We start from the raw sequence: 25,609 nt of genomic DNA on the forward strand, positions 1-25,609 counted from the left end.
TCCATTGGTCCAGTTGCAATCTCCAAGGTCTAGTCGTAGACACTTTGCCGTTTTGTGGCTCCTCAGCCGCTTGCGCAGGGTGGTGTCAAGGGCGCATACACTCTAACGTCTCTGCTCAATCAACTCTATAGCACACTGTGCAGCCAGCACAGCCCATCATGGACGAAACGTACGAGTCGTTTCTCCGCCTGTTGGACAACTCGCAGTTGCTCGACCATATCCAGGGCTTGAGCCAGGGAAAGGAGAAGAACTGGTCGTTTCATGGCACTTCTACACCGACTGCAAGAAAGCTGGGGTCGCTTCGCTCCACGGAGTCGAACCCCTTTGATGATGATTTGGATGACGTTCTACTAGGTCTCAAGCAGGAGGATCCTGTGATGGAGATTGCAGAACACACTGACGACGATGGGGACGCTGGAGGAGGAGAGGTTGGTGATGAGGGTGAAGAAGAGGGCGATGACTGGGTACCAGGAAATCAGTTGATGAACCAAGCGGAGCAAAATGGACCGGAGGAACCGGGCGAAGAAGACAATGAAGAAGGCGAGGAGCCACAGGAGTCGATGTTTGCCGACGTGGGGCCGCTTCACGAGTTCGGCGATTTCGGCACATACTTCCAGAACAAGCACCTCAAGCAGCAAAAGGCTGACGACGCGTACATTGAGTGGGAGAGAAAGCGGCGTGCCGCAGCCGGCGAGCCGATCGAAGGAGAGGATATTTTTGCCGGTTGCGTTGTGTTTGTGAATGGAAACACCGTACCCTCGATGGGGGTCATCCACAAGTTGGTCATTCTTCACGGTGGCACCTTCCTCAGCTACCTCTCCAGCAAAGGCGCCGCTACGCATATCGTTTGTGACAGACTCACGCCGAGAAAGCGGATTCAATTCAAAAATTACAAGGTTGTGAAGGCGCAGTGGATAGCAGATTGCGTTAAGGAGAAGAAGCTCCTAAATTGGCGTGACTATAGACTCATTGATGATATTGACTATGACCAGCAACGGCTCGGCTTTGCTGTGGCAGAAACGTCAGATGACAAGCAAGACGAGTTTCCAGACATCGAAGAGGCTGACGAGGAAGCCGATGAGGTTGCTGCTGAGGAGGCAGCATTGCAGGAGGAGATTGTCGCCGAGACTACTGCTGTTTCTCCAGAGATTCCAGATACCACCGCAGCTGAAGCGGTCGAGCCTGCCATGCTTGACCCACTTGAAGGCCCAGCTCAGGACAGACCCATAGATCTCAACTTGGCTCAAGAAAGATCGCATACTTCAGCGATGGATGCAAAGCATCCAGACTTCCTCAAGCATTTCTTTGCAAACTCCAGGCTTCACCATCTAAGCACATGGAAAGCTGACCTTCGGGCTAGGTTCTTGAGAATGGTTGCAAAAGATACTCTTCAGAATAATCCGGATGCGACCAAACATACTAAAACGGAACTTCCCGATGACAGCGTTGTGCTACATATTGACTTTGACTGCTTTTTCGCCCAAGCATCAGCACTAGGCCATCCTGAACTTGACCTAGCCACAGATCCCATCGCAGTGTCGCATGGCGGCAAGTCCTCCGATGTAGCGAGTTGCAATTACGTTGCTCGTAAGCTGGGGGTATCTAATGGCATGTGGCTTGGAAGAGCGAAAGATCGTTGTCCCCACTTGAAAGTTATCGACTACGACTTCAATGCCTATGAGAATTATTCGAATTCCTTTTACAACTATTTACTATCGAAGAAGGTGTTCGATTCAATTTTTCCAGTCCTGATTGATGAAGTGTTGGTGGATGCCACTTCTCATTGTAGAGGCAAAGATGCTGGTTTCATCAAGTCTTTCTGCGAAGAAATTAGAGCTGACATCTACGGCCTTGTGAAGTGCACTGCCTCAATTGGTGCAGCTACAAACGTCTTGTTGGCAAAGTTGGCCACCAAAAGAGCCAAACCTAATGGGTTTTTCCACCTTCATGAAGACATCGAAAGTTATCTCGAGGGCTGCAAAGTCACCGATCTTCCTAATGTCGGCTGGAGTATTGCTGATAAGCTAACGAACGAACTCAATTTGGATGTCCATCCAAAGCAGCTACTAATCAAGGAAATCAAACACCTCTCTCAACAGCGTCTAAGTACTATATTGGGCGAAAAGATTGGTGCCAGGGTCTACGAGATGTGCAGAGGTATTGACAAGACTTCGATAACGCTCGACCTAAGTAGTAGCGAGGCTCTTCTTGGAAGGAAAACCGTGTCGGTGGATGTCAACTTTGGAATTCGGTTTGACAAATTCGAGCAAGCTGAATACTTTCTTATGCAGCTAGCGAGAGAGCTCCACACTAGACTCCTTGCCTTGGGAGTTTGTGGATCTGTGTTGACGCTAAGGCTCGCTCGAAGAGCTCCCAATGCACCAAAGAACCCTCCCAAATTTTTGGGGCTTGGTCTCTGTGACTTCTTTAGCAGATCATCGAGAATGGGTGTCCCAACTAATGATTGGGGTATCCTTGGGTCAGAAATGAAAGCTCTTTTCCGAGTCATGAATATTCCAGTTGAAGATCTTCGTGGCATCGCAGTCAGTTTGGGAAAATTGGAGGACATAGAGGCTGTCAAAAAACAAAGGCAGCAACGACTCGAGTTTAACAGACCCAAAGCAAAAAAGCCTGTGAAGCCTTTACAGAGCTCCCAATTATTTGAGTATGCTGACACAGTCACAAACAGCGAGTCAATTGATTGGAATGTCTTCAACACACTTCCTGACGATATCAGAAGGGAGTTGAAGAAAGAGCTCTTGCGAAGGGGCATACCAGTCTCTGGAAAAGAGGCAAGTCCTGTCAAGAAGAGCTCCACCGGAAGTCCAGTAGGCAAGGTGTATCTTCAACAATTATTCCCAACACAAACTAACGGTGATTTCAAGATCGCTCGAGTTGTTGAATCACCCAAGAAGAAAAGAAAATTGGGGATCTCACCCAAAAAATCAACATCGCCAGCTAAAGTACCCAGGTCACCAACTCCTTACAATGATACCGTGTCATACGATGAAGAAGTATTGGGCGAGATTCCAACGCTCATCAGAGAAGAGTTCTTTAAAGACTTGGCATGGCAAAAGAAAAACAAAAAACTCAATCCAGTGTCCTTGAGGACCAAACTCGAGCAAAAAAAGGAGAATCTTAAGGCCATAGGTGATAGTGAAATAACCTCCGAATGGGTTAATGCCCAGCCAAGAGCCTTGGTGATTGAGGGCCTTGGAGGTCAGCAGTTCGATCTTTTCAGTATCCTTGAACAGGTTCAAGAGTGGGTCAGACTGTCTCTCGAGCATCAGGGACCACACCCTGATGACATTCAAATGTTCAGCGACTTTTTAATGAGCTTAGCATCTCAGGGAAATATCAGCGCATGCACAAGAATATTATCAACCATTGAGAAAGAGATTGAACTTCACAGCACAATGTTGGGTGTGTGTTCGAGCCTGCAAGCAGAGACAATCGCCTCAGGGATATCCGACTGGCGCAAGAGATATGAGGAGAACCTCAAACATGGCCTTGTGAACTTTCTCTCACTAAAGAACATTGAATTACGACTTTGAACGATAATGACTAATGATTTATAGATATTTATGATACATCTGGAAATTTAGGTCCAAGCTTTCTACTCCAATTTGCGTCCCATCTTCTTTTGCTCTCCGCCAATGCACCTCCTTTGAGCTTCTTCAAAAGCTCTTCGTTACTTAAGACATCCGTGATGAGACGACAGAGCTCCTCGCTCTGTGATACTGACGTATTGTCTGGTACTATGAGGCCATTTGTTCCATCAATAACGAGTTCACCAATTGAAGGGAAAGAAAGCGAAATCACAGGTACGCCGACACCAAAGAAATCGACGATTTTCATTGGCAAGTCGATACCGCTCAGGGAAGTGTGCAAGGAAATACCAAGGTCGGCCAATGATAAGATGGTAGGATATTCCTCCGAGGCAAGCCATGCATTCTTTATAATCACACGCTTCAGAAAATTGAGCTCATTTACCCTCGACAAGAACTGATCTTTGAGAGGGCCTTTTCCGGTTACGATAAGGAAGATAGGATCGCTCTTGCTGGCCTCAGAATCGTCGTAACTCTTGAGAGCATCCAACAATACACCAAAATCCTCATCGGGAGTGAACGAGGTCGAGCTCACAAGAATTTTGTACTGCTCTATTCCAGGGACATCCTTGAATAGTGGATGGTCTCGGAGAAACTCCTCCTTCGAAAGGCCAGTTTCTTGAATGGGTTGGAACTGAGTTCCAGGACGATCATGCAAAGTGGAGATGGAAGAGGGGGAGTAACCGAACTCATTGATTAGGAATGATTTCATTGCATGGGTCACTGTAATGTTAAGCCAAGCAAACTGTCCCAAGGTCTTTTCGTAGAGTCTCAATATCCTCACCAATGGGTGCTTTTCATTGTTGTACTTGAGATTCAAGATGCTGTAGTTGAGGTTGTGCCAGTCAATGACCAACTTAGATGATCTGCTGAACAATTTAATGAAGACAACCAATACTAGTAGGAGCGGCATCGACGGAGGGTTTTGTATAACGTAGTAATCTGACCCTCTTACATCCATGAGAAGCTGGAAGAGCTGGAAAAGCTGAAGAACCACCTTCTGAGCAGCGAATGCCAAATATGGCAAATTTGCCTTGTTCTTGATGGGAACGATAGGGCGAATGTCAATGTTCATGTCTTCAATCACAGATGCTGGGGGTTCGCTTTCCAAATACCCACAGAGATTCACGTTATAATCGAGCTTCGAAAACAGAAGTGCATGATAATTCATCCTCGGAGAATGGCCCAAGTCACCTAGCACTAGTATCGTGACGGTCTTTCTGTTTCCATGAGGACGCTTGTACATGATAAAAGGAAGTATCATATAAACCAAAAACGGAACACATAAGTAGAAACCGACTAGCCACCAAAACCAAGGACCGCTTCCTTGTAGAACATGACCAAAGCCACGATATTCTATGAAGCTGCCCATGCGATCAAGTAGGTTTGGATAATTGGAGATTGGTGTGGTATTGAGAAGACTGCGCGAATTGATCCATGAACCATTCATGCAATTGAGACACGCCAGCACTCGGATGCAGACTGAACGGACCAAAAACTAGCTTTATCAGGAAACTTCCAAAGTTTAAAAGCTTTCGGAGCAATGGCAAAAAGAAAATGCTCCGAGACGGGGAATTGAACCCCGGTCTACCACGCGACAAGCGGTAATTCTAGCCACTAAACTATCTCGGATTTCTGCATATTCGAGCTTAAAATGTAAATATGAGGAACAGGTAAAAATGTCCAATCACGTGCAGAAGGTCACGTGTACCTTATACATTACTGGGATGCTCATCTGGGGTAACCTTGTTCGAGATAGACCAGGTATCTTATCCATGTTCAAGAAGCGCACACTCAAGTCATCAAATACGTCGACAAGGCGACGTGCTGAACTGCCAGTTGACGAAAATGACGAGTCGAGCATCCTCTCAGATACATCGAAAAAGCGGAAGATCACCGTCTCAAATGCTTCGAAACCATCTCGGAACGTTGATCACGAAAACAAGGATCTACCGAGAACAGACAAGCCTGAAGAAGCAGGGGAGCCTTCAAAAAAGGCCATAGCTGGACCCAAACCTGCTCCGGAGAACATCAAAGTCATCACTCTCACAGACTTTCAACCTGACATATGCAAAGATTTCCAACAAACAGGTTTCTGTGGCTATGGCGACACCTGCAAATTCTTACATATCCGTGATGAGCTGAAGCAGAAGAGGCCTGTAGTAAAGGAATGGGAAAACGTGGCTTCGAAGCCAGAGACAGAACAGAAGCAAGGAAAGGAGAACGTCCCTTTCAAATGCCCCATCTGCAAGGAGGACTACAAGAACCCCGTGAAGACTTCATGCGACCACATTTTCTGCCAAAAGTGTTTCATGGCGAGGTTCAAACAGAATAAGACCAAGTGCTTCATATGCAAAGAGGAGCTGGGTGGAGCGGTGCAGCCATTGCTGAAGAAAGAAAAGGAGGAATTATTAGGTACGCAATAAGAAGCAAGTCACACTGCTTCAGGGGTTAGGGAAAGTTAATAGACAAATAATCGGTAGAGTTGCTTAAAACTTGGGGTAGTTCGGTTGCGCGGCACCTATATGTCAGTGCCTGACATATTCTCTCCTGGACTCAACCTACGTGACTGACACAATATGTCACAATTCCAACAACAACTAGAAAGTATCCCTGGATATGACATTGCCATGGATAAATACAACGAGGTGGCGGGCGAAAAGCTCAACACTATCAATCCCTATCAGGATGAGAACGATAAGAGGAGAAAGCTTAATCCAGACATATACCTGAAGAAAGAGCAGAATGCGTGGAAGAAGATCCAGAATCAAGCATGGATCGATGATAAATGCTTCCTAGGACTGTGTGGAGTAGGCATGGATTGTGGAATCGGGTTAGCACCAGTGGCCTGTTTCTTCTTACCTGCTCTTGGCCCACTCATGATGTATGTGGTGCATGCCCGGCTCATAAGCATTGCAGAGAAGGAGTTCTTCATATCACACCAATTGGAAGCCAAGCTCCATTCCCAGATCTTGTTTGATTTGCTCATTTCCCTCCCACCAGTGATCGGCGGGTTCTTCACGTGGCTCAACGGCTGTCTGACTAGAAACGCGGGCATGATCTACAAGCATCTAGAGAAATTGGGTAGAGAGAGGCAGCAGAATGAACGGCCCCAGTATGTGGGCACCAGCGATCAGCCGCAAGAACCGTTATACCAAAGTCATGCCCGCTCTCAAAACTACAATCCGCCACCTCCAAAGAAAAAGATGTTTCAGAAACAACCAGAAGAAGCCATCCAGGTTTCTGCACAGCAACAGTCAGGCGTGCGGTAGGCTTTTTATTAGTGCTTCCTTTTGACCCGGTGGCTGCGAATGTGCATATGCTTGAGTGCATAGCTTGCCAATTCGCGAGCTCGCTACACCCCACCTAGTGATTTTCAGCATCCCACTTCTTTGCTAGAAAACATGTTTGAACGCCCCGAGGGAATTGAAAACTGCAGGATCTGGGTTGATGGATGCTTTGATTTTGCCCATCATGGTATGTGTCTGTGTTGAAGCTTTTTGGTAGTCACTAACAGGAAGGACATGCTGGTGCTATGCTCCAGGCTCGTCAACTAGGTAAAGAGCTTTATGTTGGAGTTCACTCGGACGAGGATATTCTTCACAACAAGGGCCCAGTTGTTATGACATTAGATGAGAGACTCACCGCCGTTGAGGCATGCAAATGGTCTACAAAAGCGGTGCCTTCTGCGCCGTACGTTACAGACCCTGCTTTCATGAAAGAGTACGGCTGTGAGTATGTGGTTCACGGTGACGACATCACCACCGATGCAAACGGCGAGGACTGTTACAAGGGCGTCAAAGACTTGGGATTATTCGTCGTTGTCAAGAGAACGCCGAACATTTCCACCACTGACTTGGTGGGTCGTATGTTGTTGATGAGCAAAGCACACCACTTCAAACCCATCCCTTCTCTTGAGGCTGCTTTAGAGCACCCTCTTTTCTCCAATGAGGATGCCTTGAGAAGATTTGAAATGTACGCTTCGGATGCATCAGGAAACAAGAAAGGTTCGGCTGTGTTCGTCAATGTCGAGGGTGAAGACGGGCTTAAGACCGTGGTAGAGCCATCACCTGAGATCAAGGAAAAGTTGAATAATGGTTCTGTTTACATTGACGGCGCCTTCGACCTTTTCCACCCAGGCCACATTGAGGCATTGCGTCTTGTTAGAGAGAAAGCCAACGGTAAAGCCGTCGTCGTGGGAATCTATGACGATAAGACGATCAACACCCACAAGGGGATGAACTATCCTGTCATGAATCTTTTTGAGAGATCGCTCTGTGTGTTACAATGCCGTTACGTTGACGCTGTTGTCATTGGCGCTCCATGGAAAGCCACTCAACAGTTGTTGAACAAGATACCAGGTGAAGTCCAGGCAGTTTTCCATGGACCTGCTCCATTCGAGGAGGGATCTTACAGTGATGTGGCCCCATTAGTCCAGGAGCTTGGTCCACACAAGTTTGACAACATAAACACTGCATTTATTGTCAACCGTGTGTTGGACAACAAAAAGGCGTACGAAGAGAGACAGCGCAGAAAGGGCTGGAAGGCAGAGATTGAGAGTAAACTCCGTGCCGATGAGCTTCAAGGAAACTAGATCAACTACAACTTATCTATCGATTCGTTCATTGTCGTTATACGTTACTTCATAATGAATTGGCACCTCTGAGATCGATTCAGGCTTCGGTGACCAATTTGTCGCACTTTTCGTTCAACTCCTTGAGCATCTGCTCGTTCATGGCATGATTCGAGCTACGTCTTCTGGACTTGTTGAAGAAAACCTGATCGTCAAACTCCTCCTGATCGTCCAATTCATCGCCTGGCTGTCCCCAATTGTGCTTACCAAAGCCACCTCTTGCAACTTTAGAAGGATTCATGTCGATGTGGCCGCCAGCACGGCTGAAGAATCTAGGGCCTGCGTTTTTGTTTGCGTTCCACTTGTGAGTTCTTGTCATTTCGTGAAAGCGATATTATAATGTTTATATCTGCGTACGTGTCAATCTTGAAAATTGGTTTTGGCAATTGCAGTGTGGGGGCCAAGCTCTTATATAGTGGGTGGTTCTAGAGGGGCGCCTTAATGTATCGTGACCCGATATGTGGGGAGGGCCTGACTGCGCATGCCACGACAATGGTCCGCCCAATCGGGAAATGGCCAACATTTCTCCCGTCAATAAGTGCCAATTTTTCTTCTTGACATTACATTTTCTCTAATAAAGATAGTCAATTGCTTAAGTCTTCCCTCAACCACGTCTTGTATGTGTTTCTTCGTATGGGTGCAAAAAGTGGTTCGCGCATGGACTCTGCCTGGCGTGATAGTGATGTCACGCAACATGCCGAAAGTACTCATACATTATTTTTTTACGCCATTCGAATTTTCCAAAGGCCTCGTCTATGAGTCAATTGCACAAGGCACTGATCAGGTCATTTAGATTAATTTGGGCATCGAACGCAATGGAGTCGATGTCATTCGAAATGCACTGACAGGTAGATCTGGGTCCAAAATTCTCATCACATGGTTTATTGACCGAAACGTAAGAGCTGTGAATAGAGAATCTCTGAGACATTAAATTCTTTATATTAAGCTCTAAGGCGCTTAGATTTAGTGTTGGCATCTCTATGCGAAGTTGAGTAAGCGTGATAAGCAAGCGGCTGAGTGCCCCACCTCCTATCAACGACAGAAAACTCAAAACCGTCTCTTTATCTCTCATTTGTCAATAGCATTATGCAAAAAGAAGTTTCGTTCACTTTGTGCCTAATCTCTTCACCTTTGTCGTTAGCTTATCGTACTACATAAGACTTATCAGCTCTGCGCACATCTCACTTTTCATGCCATCGAGAGATGATATGGATCTAGAAGGTTATGACCTTTCGCCTCGTCAAGAAGAGCTACAGACGCTCGAGTCCATTTACGGAGACCAGATCAGTATAGACCATGACAAAAATTCGGGCGTTATGACTATTCCGTTGGAAACAGACCGAAGCCTACTAGTGAACTTGCAAGACTCATCTGGAGAAAAGACAATACAATCAAAAAGAATTAAGCACTTGCCGCCTTTGAAGCTACGATTCCAGCTTCCCGAAACATATCCCTACGAGTCGGCTCCAAAGCTTAACATAGAATGCAGGGTGATTGATAAAGACAGGCTTCAAGAGATGAGACTAGAGATCGAGCAGCAATGGACACTAACGAGAGACCAGGTGCTATTCACAATTATAGACATTCTTCAGGAAAGCGTGAATTCAAACCTCGATCTGCTCGTAGGCTCGTCGGTACAGTGTGGTTCGGATGCACCTTTCTACGAGCAGCTAATAGAGCACGATAACCAGTGCAACCAGAAACGGTTCAACGACACTACTTTCACTTGTGAGATTTGCCAGGCCGATGTCAAGGGAGAAGCCTGCCTGCAATTCAACCTGTGTGGCCACACATTTTGCAACGGCTGCCTTCGAGACTTCTTCGTCTCTCTTATTAAAGGTGGTGATGTTGAAAAGGTTCACTGCCCTGACTTCAATTGTTCAAAGAGCTTTCTAGAAACAAGAGAGCGCTATCTTCGCTTAGACACACTTACCGATGCCTCCTTCGACTTCAACCAGTTCCGCACACGGCTAATGACGCCGTTCATCAAGCTCCCTCTAGTTCATGAAATCCTTGGCTACGACAAAGAGGGTATGGAGCTTTACGAGCGCTTTATCACGCTTTTCAGAGATCATCAGCATACACTTATCGCCAAAATGTTCCCCACACGCTTGGTTTCGTGTCCCAGAAGCAAATGCCCGGCTATGATATTTAGAGAGGACATGACCAGCCGGCTTGTCATATGCCGTGACTGTAACTACGCATTTTGCAACACCTGCCGCAAGTCATACCATAGTGACAGCATTGACTGTGCAAAGGTGAATGACGGCAAACAATACCAAGGTGTTCCGATCGAGGCACTTGAGACCTGGTTGGAATCAGACCCAAAATCGAAAGAGAGAAACGACATTCGTTGCAGATACGGTTTTGATCTCATGACAAAGGTCTCACAAGAATACAAAATGGACAAGCTTTTCAGTGAGCTTCTTGCTGATGAGAGTCAAGGTTTCAGAAAGTGTCCTACTTGCGACTTGATCATCCAAAGATCGGATGGCTGCAACAAAATGCGGTGTTCCTCATGCTACACATTTTTCTGCAATGTTTGTGGGGTCTACTTAGAACCAAACTCCCCTTATGACCATTTCAAGGATATTTCAAGTCCATGCTTTGGAAAATTATTCGAAGGAATGCCTGGTATGGAGAACATCGACGATTGAGATTTCCGCCTTGCAATCCATCACTAGTGCGCGGGTGCGAAATTCCATCTTATCACCATGAAGCTTCGGGTGGCGTGTGTTCAATTGAATGCACGATTGGGAAAGGTGGACTTGAACATCGCCAAAGTCAAACATCTTTTATCCAACGTTAAAAAGGACATTGACCTTATCCTCCTTCCCGAGTTTGCAGTAACTGGTTACAACTTCTCAGGTAGAGATGAGATCGAACCATACCTCGCCAAAGCAGGGTCAGGACCCTCGGCCACACTTGCACAGGATCTATCAAAGCAATACAATTGCACTACCGTCATTGGGTATCCAGAAAGATTCGAAGACAAGATATATAACTCTGCCATGGTCATAGATGATCAAGGTTCGTTGGTCCACAATTATAGAAAGACGCACCTTTATGACACAGACGAGGCATTTGGATGCTCAGAAAACCCCGATAAGAGCTTTAGTCCAGTTGCTTTAAAGCTTGGCAAGGGTGAACAGAAATCGAGCATTTTGACCAGTATCGGCATATGCATGGACCTAAATCCCTACAAATTCAAAGCTCCATTTTATGAATACGAGTTTGCGTCATCTTGCTTTGTTAACAACTCGTCCCTTATCCTTGTTCCTACCGCGTGGCTTTCCGAAAATTCACCTTCCATCAATGAAGAATTAAGCAAGGAGGAGAAACTCAAGAGAGGCCAAGTTCTCGAGAAGCAATTCGAGGATCAACCTGATTACCCGATTCAAGATGCCGATAAGCCTAACACCCTGACAGTAAATTACTGGATTCTCCGCTTCTTCCCATTCTTGTCACATCTCAGAAACTACTTCCCCAGAAAGAAATCGAGAACCACAGTGGTTGTTTGCAATAGAGTTGGAGTTGAAAAGGACACTATGTACACAGGGTCAAGCTCTATTTATCAGTTCGATCCTTCACAGCCTGACTCTGATCACATCGACCTGCAAAATGGAAGTGTGCAAGTCTTGGGTAGCCTTGGACAAGCCACCGAAGGAGTTTTGTACAGAGAAATTGAGCTTTAGGTGTTTCTGAAATTTGATTTCAAATGAACATAGGGAAATAGACTGTCAATTGATCTGGGATCACCCTTTTAATGCAACGTAGAGGATGATGAACAGTAATTGAAGAATATTAGGGCTCAAAAATGTGAAATGGGTGATTTATATGAGGAAATTTGGTATTAACTGAACTTCAAATTATTAAATTGGGGTATAATTCCACATTAGATGCCCGGATTGAGCTAAATCTCTGAGGGGATGTCGGAATATATCATAAAAATGCTCAAAATGAGTTTTAAGTCATAAAACAAAGATTTTGACCGATCGCGCAAACTGTACTATATATTAATTGCTGTATACACTCACACTTGTTTAAGCCCTGCTGGCCAAATGGTTAAGGCATCCGCCTCCTAAGCGGGAGACTCCGGGTTCGAGTCCCGGGTAGGGTTTAGTTTTTTTTTTAGGTTCCTATTGAAGTTGGTCAAGCTTTGGCTGAAACTATTCTTTTTGAACCTATTTACTTTTCTATAATTCGTTATCATTGTGTTCTCAAAATCCGAAACTAAATGCACTCATGTCAGGTTCTTGGAAAGCGACCGAGTCGTTCACTACCTTAGTGTCCGCTGTGGGCCCTGCAAATTCTGAGAACAAGTCTTTACCCTTTTGAGTTTCGTCTTGACTTCCTGAGTGATCGCTCAAGAACTTCCAATTCCTCACTAGAAGTAATCCCAAGTAGTCACATCCCATTCTGGAATATATCATACTGACTTTTATGACGAAGTTGAATTCTTCCTCTCCAGTGACAGCCTTTGAGCCCTTAAGGTAGTTCAGCTTGGAGGCACGCAATTTATGAAACAAAACTGCTAGCAACGGATCATCCCTGAGGAAACTATGACTTTGAGCATCAAGTTGCATCCTTTTCAATTCTTTCTGGAAGGCTTCAGAGAAATGCTCTTGATGCTCCTTCACAACAGAGGATGGGGATTTGATCAATGCTTGGACAGAAATCTCCTTTAGTTTGAGTTGCCAGAAGACCCAGCTTGTCATCCACCTATCGCCCTTCAACAAAGCTTTTGGTAGAATAAAATTCTCGATGATGTGTTTGACGACATCAGCGGCATGATTAACCCTGGCAACTGCAAGTGCCAATTCGATCTCTTCGAGTTTGTTGCATAACGTTATACAACAATCCTTCACAAGACCTCCAAGTAGAAAGAAATAGGCAGCATCCATGTATCTGTGTCTACCTAAAAGCACAAAGGCATTCTTCAGGGCAGCGCTTCGCCATCTTTGTTCCGTAAAATCGTTGCTCATGAACTTGAGGACCTTCTCTCGTTCAGCGTGGGATACCGTCCTCCACAATCCAACAAGAACCTGCTTTTTCTGGATTGCCAAATACATCACAGAAACACGCCCAGAAGGATCTCTAGTGTCACCAAATTCATTTCTCGCTGCATTTTCAATAATTGAGGTAAGCCGGTTTGTGTCTGTCCAATAAACCAAACCAGTCTGCTTTATATTCTCCCAAGTCATTCTATGCTGGAAAGATCCGTCGATATCACTAAAAAGCATTTCCTTTTGATCACTGTGAAGCGCCCAACTGATATCACGCATTGATAATGATTTTTGCTTCAGCGATGATTGAAAGAGCTTGAATCCCAAGAAGAACTTCAAGCCATTTTCGTCCATGGATTGCTTGTATTGTGAGAGCTCATTGACAATGTTGACAACAGTAGTTAAAGTCACTTGCTGATGTCTTGTGAGTAGCGGTAAGGAAACCTTAGTAAGCTTCTCTACCAAAAGGTCCAGAACGACGCTATTGAATTGACCGAACACTTCAATGTTCTCATTATTCATTCCGTCAATCTGAGACAAACGACGTTTGAGTTTTGGTTTCTTCTCTGGGATGATTGCTTCTAAGAAATTGAAATCAAGATTCCAAGTCACCGGCTGGTCATCTCGCAACACTTGAAGCAACTTCACTAAAATCTCTTCAACAAGTTTGACCTCATTATTGAAAAGTGCTTGGATAAGAAACTGAGGATGATATAATGGGAGCGGACCGTTGAGGATCCTTACCAAGTCTGCGATTAAGTAGCTTGTTGGCTTGGCATTATATCCAAGCATAAGCTGTCGTATTGTTTGATTCATTGACTTGCTGGCGTGTGTACTACCCGTTTCTTTCAAATCGACCCATTTGTCATCGATGAAGAATTGATTACCACATGCAATCGCGAGATAACCATCATCTATCCATATCGAGTCCGCAATTTCATGCGAAGTATACTCTGAAATATCAATTTTTTTCAAAATAGCAAACGTCGGTATTTTGTTAGTGTAGTCATATCTCAATTGCGTGTAAATAAGGACGAATCTTGAGAAGCCAACAGATAAAATGGCATTGGTGGTTTCATGATTTGATCCAGTAAAGTTCCAATCCAAATCCCTGACCTTTCCAAACTTTTCGGGAAAGACCTCCCTATATTCCAACAATCCTGATTGTGTGTCCCATATAGAGAGTTCTTGACCGGTCTCATCGACAAGAGCTAGCTTATTGATGAGTGATGCTCCGCTGATTTGAGAAATATTTTGAATTCTTGTATGGATCAGCGTGTTTTGTTTCCAGCCAAAATTCTGAGTCTCGTCATCGAAGGTCGAAGAAAGAGATCTGAAAACACCTCTCCCATCTATGGCAGAAATGTCTTTCTCAAGGTATGTGTCGACGGCGGAAACCTGACATTCTCCCTCATAGGTACCCGGAAGATTGTCTATTTTTGCTTCCTTGATCATGATTCTTTTCCCAGATACTTGAATAGTCCAAGCTTTTACGAGATCATGATTGAAGATGGCGATAATGCCATGAAGACCATGCGAGAGCTCATGCAACGAAAGTGCCAAAGGTTTCTTTCTTATCAAATCGTTGTTTTGGTCTAGAATCTGCTGGCAGTATACAAGCTCAGCGTCCTTATCATCCATGGTTTCTCCATCACAATCGTAGAGACTTGCGTGACCACCTTTCTCTATTACAAACGCAAGATGGCGCCTGAATGATCCCATTGGCTCCTTGATGTCGTTAATGAGGATAGCATCCAGGATTCCCTGGTCATATACATTATCGTGATCTCTAGTAACGTTGAGGCGAAACCTTTTGGTGATGGACATGTGTTTCTGATTCTCTGGCTCAAGTAGGAGTGGCTCCCATATGTAGTTATGCTCTGGGAAATTTGAGATCGACAACATGATATTTCCTTCGAAGGAGGATGTGGAAGTAATGAGCTTTTGGATAGATTTGGCATGACCCTGGTACTTATTTTTGAGAGAGACTGACAGTTGTGGCGTCTTCACCAAACTTTCAATATTCAATTCATCGAATCTGACAGTGTTCTTCATTCTGTCATGAATGAGAAACTGGACGGTGTTTTTGTCGTGAGTAACATGGCTTCCAACAACGGGATTTGATATTATTTGAAATCTTTCATCTGACACATCTTCTTCCCCGGCAGTCTCTATCAAATCCGCAAAAGAAAAGCTTGGGATACAATGTCTGTTGCATTGAACTGTGAAGATATCGTTTAGGACAACGGAGTTCGGCGGGCTCTCACTTATTCTTGAAATGGCCAGCACGGTTAGTTCGCCGTTGCTACCCCACACCAAAAGAAGGTCTGAAGAATCAATGTCCGCCAATTTGAATGCTTCAACGATATCGGTACTTTTCTCATGACTCTCAAGCGCAGGTATCAAAGTCGATTGTAGGACCGAATTGTCTATAATGATTGATGTCATGTAGTTGCTCAGAAGACGTTGCGTAAGACTAAGCAGAGCCCATTGCTTGATGCTGGAATGCCCGCTAAAGTCATATGTGGCCCAAATGTGAAGCACATGATCACTGGTCGTGACATATAGAACATCACTGCTGTCGTCATTTCGAATATAGCTTCTTAGGTTTTTAATATGTGCCATTTGGTGAATGTCATCATCCACTTCGCAAGACAGCTGGCGCCATTGAATGCCTGTGATCCATGTATCGGAGCTGTGATCTAGGTACTCGAGGTCGAAGAGAGTATTGGCGTCACCGTAATTTATACGAAACCAGACCTTGACGAAATTGTCAAATGATGAAGAATTGTAAGTGACAATCTTATCTGCTGCTGCTGTAATATCCAAGTGCTCCACAGGGCTAGCTTGGGCTTGTTGCCAACGTTTGACATGCTTAATTTCTCCGTATTCATCGTAAATGTGATACAACGATAAAAATTCCACGGACCCAACAGCCAATTCATTCTCATCTTGAGCCCATTTGATGCTCAAGATGCTTGATCCATTATCAATTCGCAGATCCTCTGTCCACTTTGGCACCGACATGTACTCATTGACCGGCTTCAAGATGATAATCTCACTGCCAGATGATGCACATATTAGGCCATCTCTTGGATTGATGTCAATTGCCACCGGATCTCTCTCGAGATATATTGTCTGAAGGCTCTTGTTACCGTCTGTCTTTGTCAGAAGTATGAGGTTATTGCCAGATCCATAAGCAATTATATGATGATTTTTCCAGTGAGCCTGACTTATACATTCAGTTGACCTGTTAGGATCTCCTGGAATAAACTGAATGGTCATTGAGTTTTGGTATGACCTGTTATCGGGCAGGTCCTTTTATATGCTAGTGTGGCCTATGACCTATTTCCCTGCACTCCGGACAGAAGTAGGTCAAATGGGTGCGAAAAAAAAAAAAAAAAAAGTGGTGCTACTAGAATTGGTTCTTTGAAGTGCCATTTAAATATATAACTTCGTAAAATTCATTAGATGTGCAAAGCACGAGGGGAAGCAATGAAGACCTGACATAAGTCACATTTAGGCCTCTTTGGCATTCTTGGTGTCCTCGTTGGTCTGGGCTGAGGTGATTTCCTCCTCATCCATGATGTCATCGATGTCGTCGTCTTCGGCTTCAGTGTGTTCAGTGATTTTGAAGAAACAGCAGGGAGCAGCAAAAAGCATCGATGCAACAACCAAAATCCAGGAACTGGCGAACATGTGCATGAATGGGGTCTTCTTGGCGTCCAATCTCCAGACGACAGCGTTGAAAGCACTCTGCAAAGACTTGTAGAAAGAAGCGTACAAGGCGACCTTCTTTGGGTTGTTGGAGAAAGTACCCAAGATCCAGAAAATGTAGGCCTGGAAAATGGCATCGAAAGCTCCGTAGCACATGTACAAGAACATAGGGCCAATGTAGTAGCTGTCGTGGAAGTCAATGAGAGGCTCGTCGTCGACGTTTTCTCTGGTAACACCCAACTGGAACTTCAAACCACCACCCCAGGTAGCCATACCGAAGAGGAAAATGACAGTCCAGCCAATTCTGGCACGGTTTGGTCTGTTGAATCTCTTCCAGTCCAACAAGAAACCAATCACAATAGCACCAACCATCTGGGTAAGCCAGTAAAGCAAACCGTTCAAAGATCTGGTTCTGACGTTGAAACGTGCGGCATTGAAGTTGTTGAATTGGTAGGTGTAGAACCAGTTGGAAGCACAGAACATGGGGAACATGAAGTAGATCTTCAAGTCTGTCTTCAAAACCTTCCACATACCCTTGAGCTCGTGAGTGATCTTTGGGTACTTCTTGGCAATCACCTTGGTACCATCGGCCTTGTAGACCTTGTCCATTGGAAGCAAGAACCCAGCCAAAACGACACCAGCAGCCATCAAGACCATGAAAGCAACGTACGTGCCAGCGTTGACGTGCTCCTCACCGGTAGTCATGTTCTGAGCTAAAGGAATGATAGAGCCAATGACGGCACCAAAGTTGAAGATGACCCAGTAAACCATGATAGCAGTGGCTTTTCTGTGTTCAAGGGCATAAGACATGACAATGGAACCCTGGGCAGCCCAGGTCAATGCAGCACAGACACCCAAGTAGGCACCAGCGAAAACAGGGAAACCTTTGTTACCAGTCTCACGAAAGACTAAAAGCGAGGCGGTGTACATGATGTAACCAGTACCACCAAACATAAGACAGGCCTTAACACCGATAGTGTTACAGATAACACCACCAAAAGCACCAATGGTAGCGAAACAGGAGTACAAGGCGACGTTGGCATTGTCAGCGACCTTGGGGTCGGAGATACCCGAGTTACCAATACCGGTGATGGCGTTGAAACAACCTGGGGTCAAGAAGATAACGAACGACATGACAATGATCTGAACGAAGGAGTTGGAGTAAGGTGGGAGGCCGGGGATGATTCTCTTGTGGTACCACAAGCCAGAGTTTTCCAACTCTTTCAAGTCGTGGTGAACCAACTCAACATGCTTTTCGTGGTGGTGCTCCTCTTCGTGCTCAACCTCGGCCTTAAAGTCGGAGGACTGGTTGGTCTCAGACCCTTGGGGCGACAGTTCTATGTCGATGGCTTCGTTGGATTTGTTAGACGAGGCAGTCATGATGGAGTTGTCTACAGAAAAAAAAAAAAGTGTAAACTACGCTCGGGGTCCAGGGGTATTTATGGATTGATAATGGGTCCGAAAAAGATAAAGAAGTACGGCCCCAGTATCTCAGTGCTGCACGTAGGCGTTGCAGCGGCGCCGCCATGTTACATTTTTCGCAGCCAACCCATACACAGAGCGGCAACCCTGAGCGTACGGGCTGATTCAAGAAAATCTAGAAAATAAAACGCAGATCCCCATACTAGCCGTGCGGGTGTGGGGCAGCTTTAAGAAGGTCCCCCACCATCTACTGATCCAAGGCTGAAACTACAGAGTCCGATTCAAATTACCATCTGGCATCCCTGAAGAGTCACAAAGCAAGCCAGCGTGAGGATCTGGGACAAATGCGCGTAGAACGTTTTGAACACCGGCCTAGGGCACGATGCACCCCACAAGTCCGGGGTTCTGGAGAAAATGCAACCTGGTGTTGCAATCCGGGGTGTTAGCCGTGGTGATGAGCTCAGCAGTTGTCATGTTGCAATAAGTGTCAATGTGTGTCTTGGTCTCTGCAGGGTTTCACGGCGCTGTGTGGAGTATACTCCATTGTCGCGTGTGGGGTATCCGTGTGCTGCGCAGGCGTATATGTGCATACACAAGGTTAGGCTACATTTTTTTTTGCAACCACTTCAACGGTGGTCCGAGGTGGCACTATTAGGTAATACTTTTATTATTTGGTAGTGAAATTCCACGTCTCATATTTCTGCACATCGGCTACCCTCTCGAGAGCACCTCCGCGCTGATAGCCGCTCACCCCGCCGCCGCAGACTTAAAATGTGGGCCGAGAAATGCAACCTGGAAGCTTGTCCATGTTACACTGTCTCGGAGCCAAGGCGAGGTTTTTTTTCTTCTAGTCAGCAATCCATCGGTTGTTGGGCCTGTTTGGCGATCGTAGGCCAAACCTAATTGGCCTGATACTCCTGGCCAATCGCCACAATGTTCTCCACAAGGTCATCTACCACCTTATCAGTGAGAATGGGCAGGTTGAACACCACCCGGAAAAACTCGCCCTTGGCATCATTCGACGTGTCAGGCAGGAAGTCCACAAGATACTTGCCTCTCTTATGGAGCTCCCTTGACACATAACGGGTGACATCGGTAAAGCTGGTTTTCTCGTAACCCTTTGGACGGTAAAAAAAGCACACCTGCAAGCACTGAGGCAGGTCAACCACCAACTCAAACCCTGGCAACAGAGCAATTTTTTCTTTAAAGTAGTCCACAATAGCAAAGGCATGGTCGACTCGGCCCCGCAAGCCGTCTTCGCCGTAGTACAACCATGTCAAGTAAAACTTAAATGAGTCGGCTCTTCTGCCGCATCCCATGGTTCCATCGGCCAAGTCGTGATTTTCCTCGTCATTGTCTCTTCCGTGAAACAAGTACGGAGCGCTGAGAGAGTTTGCCGTTTGGAAATGACGCACATCTTGCACAAGCAAAAACGAACAAGTGGTTGGTGTGCCTAGCATCTTGTGAGGATTCACGGTGACGGAGTCGGCATGCTTGACGCCAGCAAGCTTTTGCTTGTGCGTTTCCGAAAACACGACGTTACCTCCCCAGGAGCCGTCTACGTGGAGCCACAAGTTGTGTTTTTTCGCAATTGGACCAATGGCGTTCAAATCATCGAACGATCCAAAGACGGTAGTACCTGCGGTGGCGTTAATGAAAAATGGCGTGTAGCCATCTTTCTTAGCCTTTTCAATGGCATCGTCAAGAGCATCTGGCTTCATTGTGCCATCTTTGTTTATGTCAACCTTGAAGACGCTTTTCTGGCCCATACCTAGTAAAATGGCAGCTTTCTCCACAGAGTAATGGCAATGCTTTGATGTGAACACGGCAAACTTACGACCGGCGTTTCCTTCGAGTTTGGTTTCGGGGAACTTGAGAGATCTGGCCATGTGCATTGCTGTAATGTTGGACCAGGATCCACCAGAGAAGGTGAGTCCTCCGACTCTCTCACCATCTTCCCAAAAGAAGCGGGCATACTTCTTACCCATGTAGTTCTCCAACACGGAGAGTACCGGAGAGACGGTATAAACGTGGGAGTTGGTGTTCAACACAGACAAGATGATATCACTAATAACACCTATGGGGTTAGTGGAAGCATACAACTTGTCCAAGAACCCAGGGTTCCAGGTGTTAACGGAGTATTTGAGAACATTGTCGATCTGCTCAAAGAGCTCGGTCTGCGAGTGTCTCAATCCCTTCTTGAATATCTCGTCGTTGCCAGTGAATACCTTCTTCAACGACTGCGGCTCATGGTAAGTACCTAAGGATTCTTGCTTGTAATCCGGGGAATTCGGGTCAGCCAGAGCGACGTATTGGACAATTTTGGGATGAATGATGGAGAGGAGCTGGTCCAACTCCTGTACTCTATTCAGCTCTAGGTCAGATTCTATAGCCATGGTGGTGTGGTTGCAAAAAGGAAGAAAGTAATTTTCAGTGCGAGTCGAAACTTAATTAGCCATAGTGTGTCAATCTACTACTTCACCGCGAATCAAAAGCCCTGACAAGCTTGTGCAAAGCGCAATACCAGTGCGAGATTTTGGTCATGTGCTATTTCGTGAAACAGTTTTATGATTATGCTAAGATTTACATTCCATAGCCCAGGAGCATATGAATGGTGATCCTGTCAAATGCGTATATACCTTCCTCGGTGCTCTTGGAGCACATGCCTATTTACATTAGCTTTCTTGCAAGCTAACTTATTTACATTAGCTTTCTTGCAAGCTATCTTCCTTGGCTTCTCTCAGCCTAGCAAGGTTCTTGTTGAGCCTTTCAAGCTTCCTCATCTCCTCACGAGGGTCAAAGTCACCGCTGGAAAGCTTCTCGTAGGTATCGTCGTATTTACCCGTGGACAATGGGGCATTTCCTCTCATTCTTTTTCTCATATCAAAGAAGCCGTTCTTACATTCGATGAAGGCTCTGAAGTTGGCAGCACAGAGTTCGGGTAGATCCTTCCGAAGCTCTGGGTCCGTAAGACACTCTTTTGGGGAATGCCTCTGAATGAGCACACAAGGTGACCTTTGAAGACAAATGGCTAGCGCCTTTTTTTGGTCTTTACAGCTGTGTGTTAGAGTGTTTCAAAGAAGATCATGTTTCGTAGTACTTACCTAGCACCCATATTGTTACTTTCGGATGATTAGAGATCACACCATCTAGTGATGGTATCACCAAACCCGTACACCTCAAGTTCCGTCAACGGTTTCAATGTCCTTACAGTGGCGATGAAGGCTGCCGTGACAACCTTTTGATAGAATACTGTAGTGAGGCATAATACATTCATACGAATCATATTTGAGAAATGGTCTCGTACCGACGGGACGTGTATTCCTCATTGGTGTAATCCTTTAGTAGAGCTAATTCTAAGACATACTCCAAAGCAGGCCCCGGTGGTAAGCAGCAGGTAGTTAAAATAACAAGAAGCGCTACTTCTTTTCAAATGGCATCTTTTGTGTATCTAGTAGAAACACCATCAGCTTGTGGTTTTAGCAGCCGTGTGTACACTCCGCGAAGAGCTCGATTATCAAGCACCAAATAAGTATCGAGCAGATAGCATGATTCCAGACGATTCCTTGTACCTATATAATCTAACGCTCAAGCAGCCATCACTGCCGTTCAAGTCAATTGTTGGTCAGTTCTCTGGATCCAAGAAACAACAGGAACTTGTGCTCATATCAAGCACCGTCATTGAGGTTTATCAACCAAAGCCAGATACTGGCAAGCTACATAAGCTCTCGCTGCAGCCAACGTTTGGAATAGTACAGAATGCCGATAAATTGAGACTCTTCGGGACTCAGCAAGATGTTCTCGTGCTCACGGCAGACTCTGGCAATATCATTATCGCTTACTACAATCAAGACACCTTCAAGTTTGAGCCTCGTATTCAAGAACCACACTCGAAAAATGGACTCCGACGTCTTACTCCAGGTGAGTATTTGGCATGCGATCCCCAGAATAGAGCAATTATGATTGGTGCCCTCGAACGGACAAAGTTCGTTTACAAGGTCGAGATGGACAACTCCACAGGTCAGATAAAGCTCTCTTCGCCTTTGGAGAGTCATGCCACTGGCTCCCTCACGCTAGCACTTTGCTCTCTAGATACAAGCTTCGACAACCCAGTGTGGGCCACAATTGAGGTGGACTATAAAGACTACGATGATAAGACGTACAAGCCCGATGAAAGTCCACTTTATCTCAGGTACTATGAATTCGACCAGGGACTTAACCATATTGTTCAGAAGAAAAGTAAGGCTCCGCTTCCTCCCGACGCGAGCTCTCTTATTGCATTACCTGGTCATATCGGAGGTGTGTTGATTGTCTGTGACTCTGTCATTATTTACGAGAAAGGCCTAGGTCATGAAAGGCTTTATCTCCCTCTCCCAATAAGAGAAGGCTCCAAAAGTACCACCATTGTCTGCCATTATTTGCATGTCCTCAAGAAGACCGACTTTTTCATTCTTTTACAAAGTTCCTTGGGTGACCTTTTTAAACTTACCTTCGATTACGACAGAGAAACCGAACACCTCGATAGAATTGCGGCTACATACTTTGATTCTACGCCTGTCTCCAACAGCATCAACATCTTCAGATCAGGATTTATGTTTGCTAATGTCGCTAATGATAGTAAGCTCTTCTACCAGTTCGAGCAATTGGGGTCCGAAAATGAAACGACCATGGCCTCCGAAAATATACTACCCGATATCCAACACTCGACTAGATTCTCGCCACAAGGTCTAAACAACTTGGCATTGGTCGATATTCTTGAATCTCTCGGACCAATCGTTGGTTCAGAGTTAATGGGGAAGAAGACCGGTAATAACGCAGAGGGGCCAATTCTGCTTAGTACGCTTTCTTCGCATTCATATTTGAAGACTTTGACATACGGTATTCCAGTGTCTGAGCTTGTGTCATCTCCCTTACCTATGTTACCGACCCTGATTCACACCACCAAAAAAGTACGCACATCTATAAGTGACGATTATTTGGTGCTTTCATCCTCACTCGCCTCTCAAACTTTGGTTCTTTCTATCGGAGAGGTTGTCGAGGAGGTGAGTAAATCAGGATTCGTAACAGACCAACATACGATCGCAGTGCAACAGGTCGGTAAGCAATCTGTGGTCCAGATCCATACCAATGGTATTCGCCATGTAAGGCACATCCTTGACGAAAATAATGAGGTCACAGACAGAAAAACCACTGATTGGTTTCCTCCTGCCGGTATTCATGTTGTGCATGCCAGTGCCAACGAAGCTCAAGTCCTCGTTGGTCTTTCTAATCGTGAGCTTTGTTACTTTGAGATAGATATAGCGGACGACCAACTAGGTGAGTATCAAGAGAGACACGAGATTGGTGCAGATCTCATCACTGCCGTTGCCATAATGAGTGATACAACTTCAATGAAGAGTGACTTCGCAATTGTCGGTTGTGCCGATGAGACAATACAGGTGTTGTCTTTACACCCAAATAGCGTCTTCCAGATGCTTTCATTACAGGCACTTTCTTCAAAGTGTACCTCACTCTTGATGCTACCCGTTGAAGACAATAGTGCTCATATACACATTGGTATGGAAAGTGGAGTGTACGCTAGAGTACAGATGGACACCATGACAGGCAAGCTTCGTGACACAAGACTGAAATACCTTGGTACGAAACCTGTAATTGTCAGCAAACTTAAATTGCCTGGGCTGGAGCTGTCAGGAATTATGGCAATAAGTTCCTACCCCTGGATTGGTTATCACAACAGTGAGAGTCAATTTAAAATTATGCCATTAATTGGTTCCGAAGTTACGAGCGGCCTGTCGTTCTATTCTGAGGACATTGGTACTGAGAGCGTTGTTGGTATCAAAGAGAACAATTTAATAATTTTCACAATTGGAAGCGAAGAAGGTGGATTCAATATCAATGATGAGTTCTCATTGAGCCTGATAAAACTAAGATTTCAGCCCAGAAAATATTGGAAGGATCACAAGAGCAACAATCTTGTGATTCTCGAGTCAGAGGCAAGCACGGTCTCTCCTTATATCGAAGAGGAGGAAGTGGATGAGGATTATTACCACGCTTTCGGTTATAAACGTTCCAGCGGCTCTTGGGCCTCCTGTTTGCAAGTTGTTGACTACGATACATCAGAGATTTCCCAAACCATCGATTTCAACGATAATGATTGTTTCACCTCCATATGTGCTGCAACGTTTAATGATGAGGAATATTTGGTGAGTGCATCTTCACAAAATCTCTCAATAGAGAGAAATTCAGCTTTATCCCATCACATACATGTGTTCAAGATAAAACGACTGAAAGCAAGAGCCATAAAGTTGGAGTTTGTTCACAAGACAAAGGTAGACGGGGCTGTAACTGCCATGGTAGGGTTCCAAAAAAAGCTTCTCGTTGGTATTGGAAGCTCCCTTAGACTTCTTGAATTGGGCCAAAAGCAAATGCTTAGGAAATCACACACCAAGATCGATTATCTTCGTCGCCCTACTCTGCTAGAGTATCTCGGAGGAGATTTGGTGGTGCTTGCTGATTCTAGCGAGTCGTTGTCATATTTGAAGTTCGATAGAGCACTGAACCAGTTTGTGCCTATTTGCAATGATACCATGAGAAGACAAATCACAGCTTTTGAAACACTTGATCACAGGACTCTTGTCGCAGGTGACAAGTTCGGCAACATATCTGTCAACCGTCTCCCCTTAGAGCTCACCAATCAGCTTGCAAATAACGCTCTATTGCAATTAAACGAGGATGTACTTGATGAACAGAGCGCAAGATTCGAGAAGAGGTGTGATTTTTACGTCGCTGATATACCAACCTCATTCTCTAGGGGTACGTTTGTTGTTGGTGGAACTGAGAGTATAATCTATACTTGTTTGCAGGGCACCGTTGGCATGATGATACCTGTTGCAACAAAGCTGGAGGCTGAACTTCTCAGTGCTGTTGAATACGAGTTGAGGGCCTTCTACACCTCTGAATTTGATGACTTTGACAAGAGAAAGCAAGGCTATAACTTGCTTGGTAAAGACCAGGGCAAATTCAGGTCTTACTTCAACCCTTCGAAAAACGTTATTGATGGTGATTTTGTCGAGCGATTTTATGAAATTTCTCTAGAGAACAAGATCAAAATTGCTGGGAAGCTTGGAAGAACGCCTAGAGAAATTGAAAAGAGACTTTACGACATTAGAAATAGATCCGCATTTTAATGAAGCTAATCATATATTTCGTCAGATTGTACAACA

General features: G+C 45.2%; 12 protein-coding genes and 2 non-coding genes across 14 annotated transcripts; 8 read left to right on the forward strand and 6 right to left on the reverse strand.

The window, feature by feature from the left end:
• Positions 1 to 158: 158 nt before the first annotated feature.
• On the forward strand, positions 159 to 3,554 carry C7M61_000675 (deoxycytidyl transferase; the record flags this gene model as incomplete). The annotated part of the gene is made up of 1 exon (XM_024856106.1): positions 159 to 3,554. One exon carries the CDS (start codon positions 159 to 161, stop codon positions 3,552 to 3,554), a length of 3,396 nt encoding a protein of 1,131 aa, XP_024715705.1.
• A 28-nt stretch (positions 3,555 to 3,582) lies between these two features.
• Positions 3,583 to 4,854, reverse strand: ALG1 (chitobiosyldiphosphodolichol beta-1,4 mannosyltransferase; the record flags this gene model as incomplete). The annotated part of the gene is made up of 1 exon (XM_024856107.1): positions 3,583 to 4,854. The coding sequence occupies one exon, from the start codon at positions 4,852 to 4,854 to the stop codon at positions 3,583 to 3,585; it is 1,272 nt and encodes a 423-aa protein (XP_024715706.1).
• A 314-nt stretch (positions 4,855 to 5,168) lies between these two features.
• On the reverse strand, positions 5,169 to 5,240 carry C7M61_000677. Its single transcript has one exon. It is a non-coding gene; the product is annotated as a tRNA-Asp (tRNA).
• Positions 5,241 to 5,335: 95 nt separating this feature from the next.
• On the forward strand, positions 5,336 to 6,034 carry C7M61_000678 (U2-type spliceosomal complex subunit; the record flags this gene model as incomplete). The annotated part of the gene is made up of 1 exon (XM_024856108.1): positions 5,336 to 6,034. One exon carries the CDS (start codon positions 5,336 to 5,338, stop codon positions 6,032 to 6,034), a length of 699 nt encoding a protein of 232 aa, XP_024715707.1.
• Positions 6,035 to 6,187: 153 nt separating this feature from the next.
• C7M61_000679 (uncharacterized protein) lies at positions 6,188 to 6,880 on the forward strand (the record flags this gene model as incomplete). Its single annotated transcript, XM_024856109.1, has 1 exon — positions 6,188 to 6,880. The coding sequence occupies one exon, from the start codon at positions 6,188 to 6,190 to the stop codon at positions 6,878 to 6,880; it is 693 nt and encodes a 230-aa protein (XP_024715708.1).
• Positions 6,881 to 7,143: 263 nt separating this feature from the next.
• Positions 7,144 to 8,202, forward strand: MUQ1 (ethanolamine-phosphate cytidylyltransferase; the record flags this gene model as incomplete). The annotated part of the gene is made up of 1 exon (XM_024856110.1): positions 7,144 to 8,202. The coding sequence occupies one exon, from the start codon at positions 7,144 to 7,146 to the stop codon at positions 8,200 to 8,202; it is 1,059 nt and encodes a 352-aa protein (XP_024715709.1).
• Positions 8,203 to 9,431: 1,229 nt separating this feature from the next.
• On the forward strand, positions 9,432 to 10,898 carry C7M61_000681 (RBR-type E3 ubiquitin transferase; the record flags this gene model as incomplete). The annotated part of the gene is made up of 1 exon (XM_024856111.1): positions 9,432 to 10,898. One exon carries the CDS (start codon positions 9,432 to 9,434, stop codon positions 10,896 to 10,898), a length of 1,467 nt encoding a protein of 488 aa, XP_024715710.1.
• Positions 10,899 to 10,955: 57 nt separating this feature from the next.
• On the forward strand, positions 10,956 to 11,936 carry C7M61_000682 (amidase; the record flags this gene model as incomplete). The annotated part of the gene is made up of 1 exon (XM_024856112.1): positions 10,956 to 11,936. One exon carries the CDS (start codon positions 10,956 to 10,958, stop codon positions 11,934 to 11,936), a length of 981 nt encoding a protein of 326 aa, XP_024715711.1.
• Positions 11,937 to 12,288: 352 nt separating this feature from the next.
• C7M61_000683 lies at positions 12,289 to 12,361 on the forward strand. Its single transcript has one exon. It is a non-coding gene; the product is annotated as a tRNA-Arg (tRNA).
• A 100-nt stretch (positions 12,362 to 12,461) lies between these two features.
• C7M61_000684 (uncharacterized protein) lies at positions 12,462 to 16,532 on the reverse strand (the record flags this gene model as incomplete). Its single annotated transcript, XM_024856113.1, has 1 exon — positions 12,462 to 16,532. The coding sequence occupies one exon, from the start codon at positions 16,530 to 16,532 to the stop codon at positions 12,462 to 12,464; it is 4,071 nt and encodes a 1,356-aa protein (XP_024715712.1).
• A 234-nt stretch (positions 16,533 to 16,766) lies between these two features.
• Positions 16,767 to 18,344, reverse strand: NGT1 (Ngt1p; the record flags this gene model as incomplete). Its single annotated transcript, XM_024856114.1, has 1 exon — positions 16,767 to 18,344. The coding sequence occupies one exon, from the start codon at positions 18,342 to 18,344 to the stop codon at positions 16,767 to 16,769; it is 1,578 nt and encodes a 525-aa protein (XP_024715713.1).
• Positions 18,345 to 19,285: 941 nt separating this feature from the next.
• On the reverse strand, positions 19,286 to 20,782 carry C7M61_000686 (uncharacterized protein; the record flags this gene model as incomplete). The annotated part of the gene is made up of 1 exon (XM_024856115.1): positions 19,286 to 20,782. One exon carries the CDS (start codon positions 20,780 to 20,782, stop codon positions 19,286 to 19,288), a length of 1,497 nt encoding a protein of 498 aa, XP_024715714.1.
• A 309-nt stretch (positions 20,783 to 21,091) lies between these two features.
• Positions 21,092 to 21,501, reverse strand: C7M61_000687 (uncharacterized protein; the record flags this gene model as incomplete). The annotated part of the gene is made up of 2 exons (XM_024856116.1): positions 21,092 to 21,443; positions 21,491 to 21,501. 2 exons carry the CDS (start codon positions 21,499 to 21,501, stop codon positions 21,092 to 21,094), a joined length of 363 nt encoding a protein of 120 aa, XP_024715715.1.
• A 433-nt stretch (positions 21,502 to 21,934) lies between these two features.
• On the forward strand, positions 21,935 to 25,573 carry C7M61_000688 (U2 snRNP complex subunit; the record flags this gene model as incomplete). Its single annotated transcript, XM_024856117.1, has 1 exon — positions 21,935 to 25,573. One exon carries the CDS (start codon positions 21,935 to 21,937, stop codon positions 25,571 to 25,573), a length of 3,639 nt encoding a protein of 1,212 aa, XP_024715716.1.
• Positions 25,574 to 25,609: the final 36 nt, after the last annotated feature.

Source organism: Candidozyma pseudohaemuli, assembly GCF_003013735.1.
Source record: "Candidozyma pseudohaemuli strain B12108 chromosome Unknown scaffold00001, whole genome shotgun sequence".
NCBI lineage: Eukaryota > Fungi > Ascomycota > Pichiomycetes > Serinales > Metschnikowiaceae > Candidozyma > Candidozyma pseudohaemuli.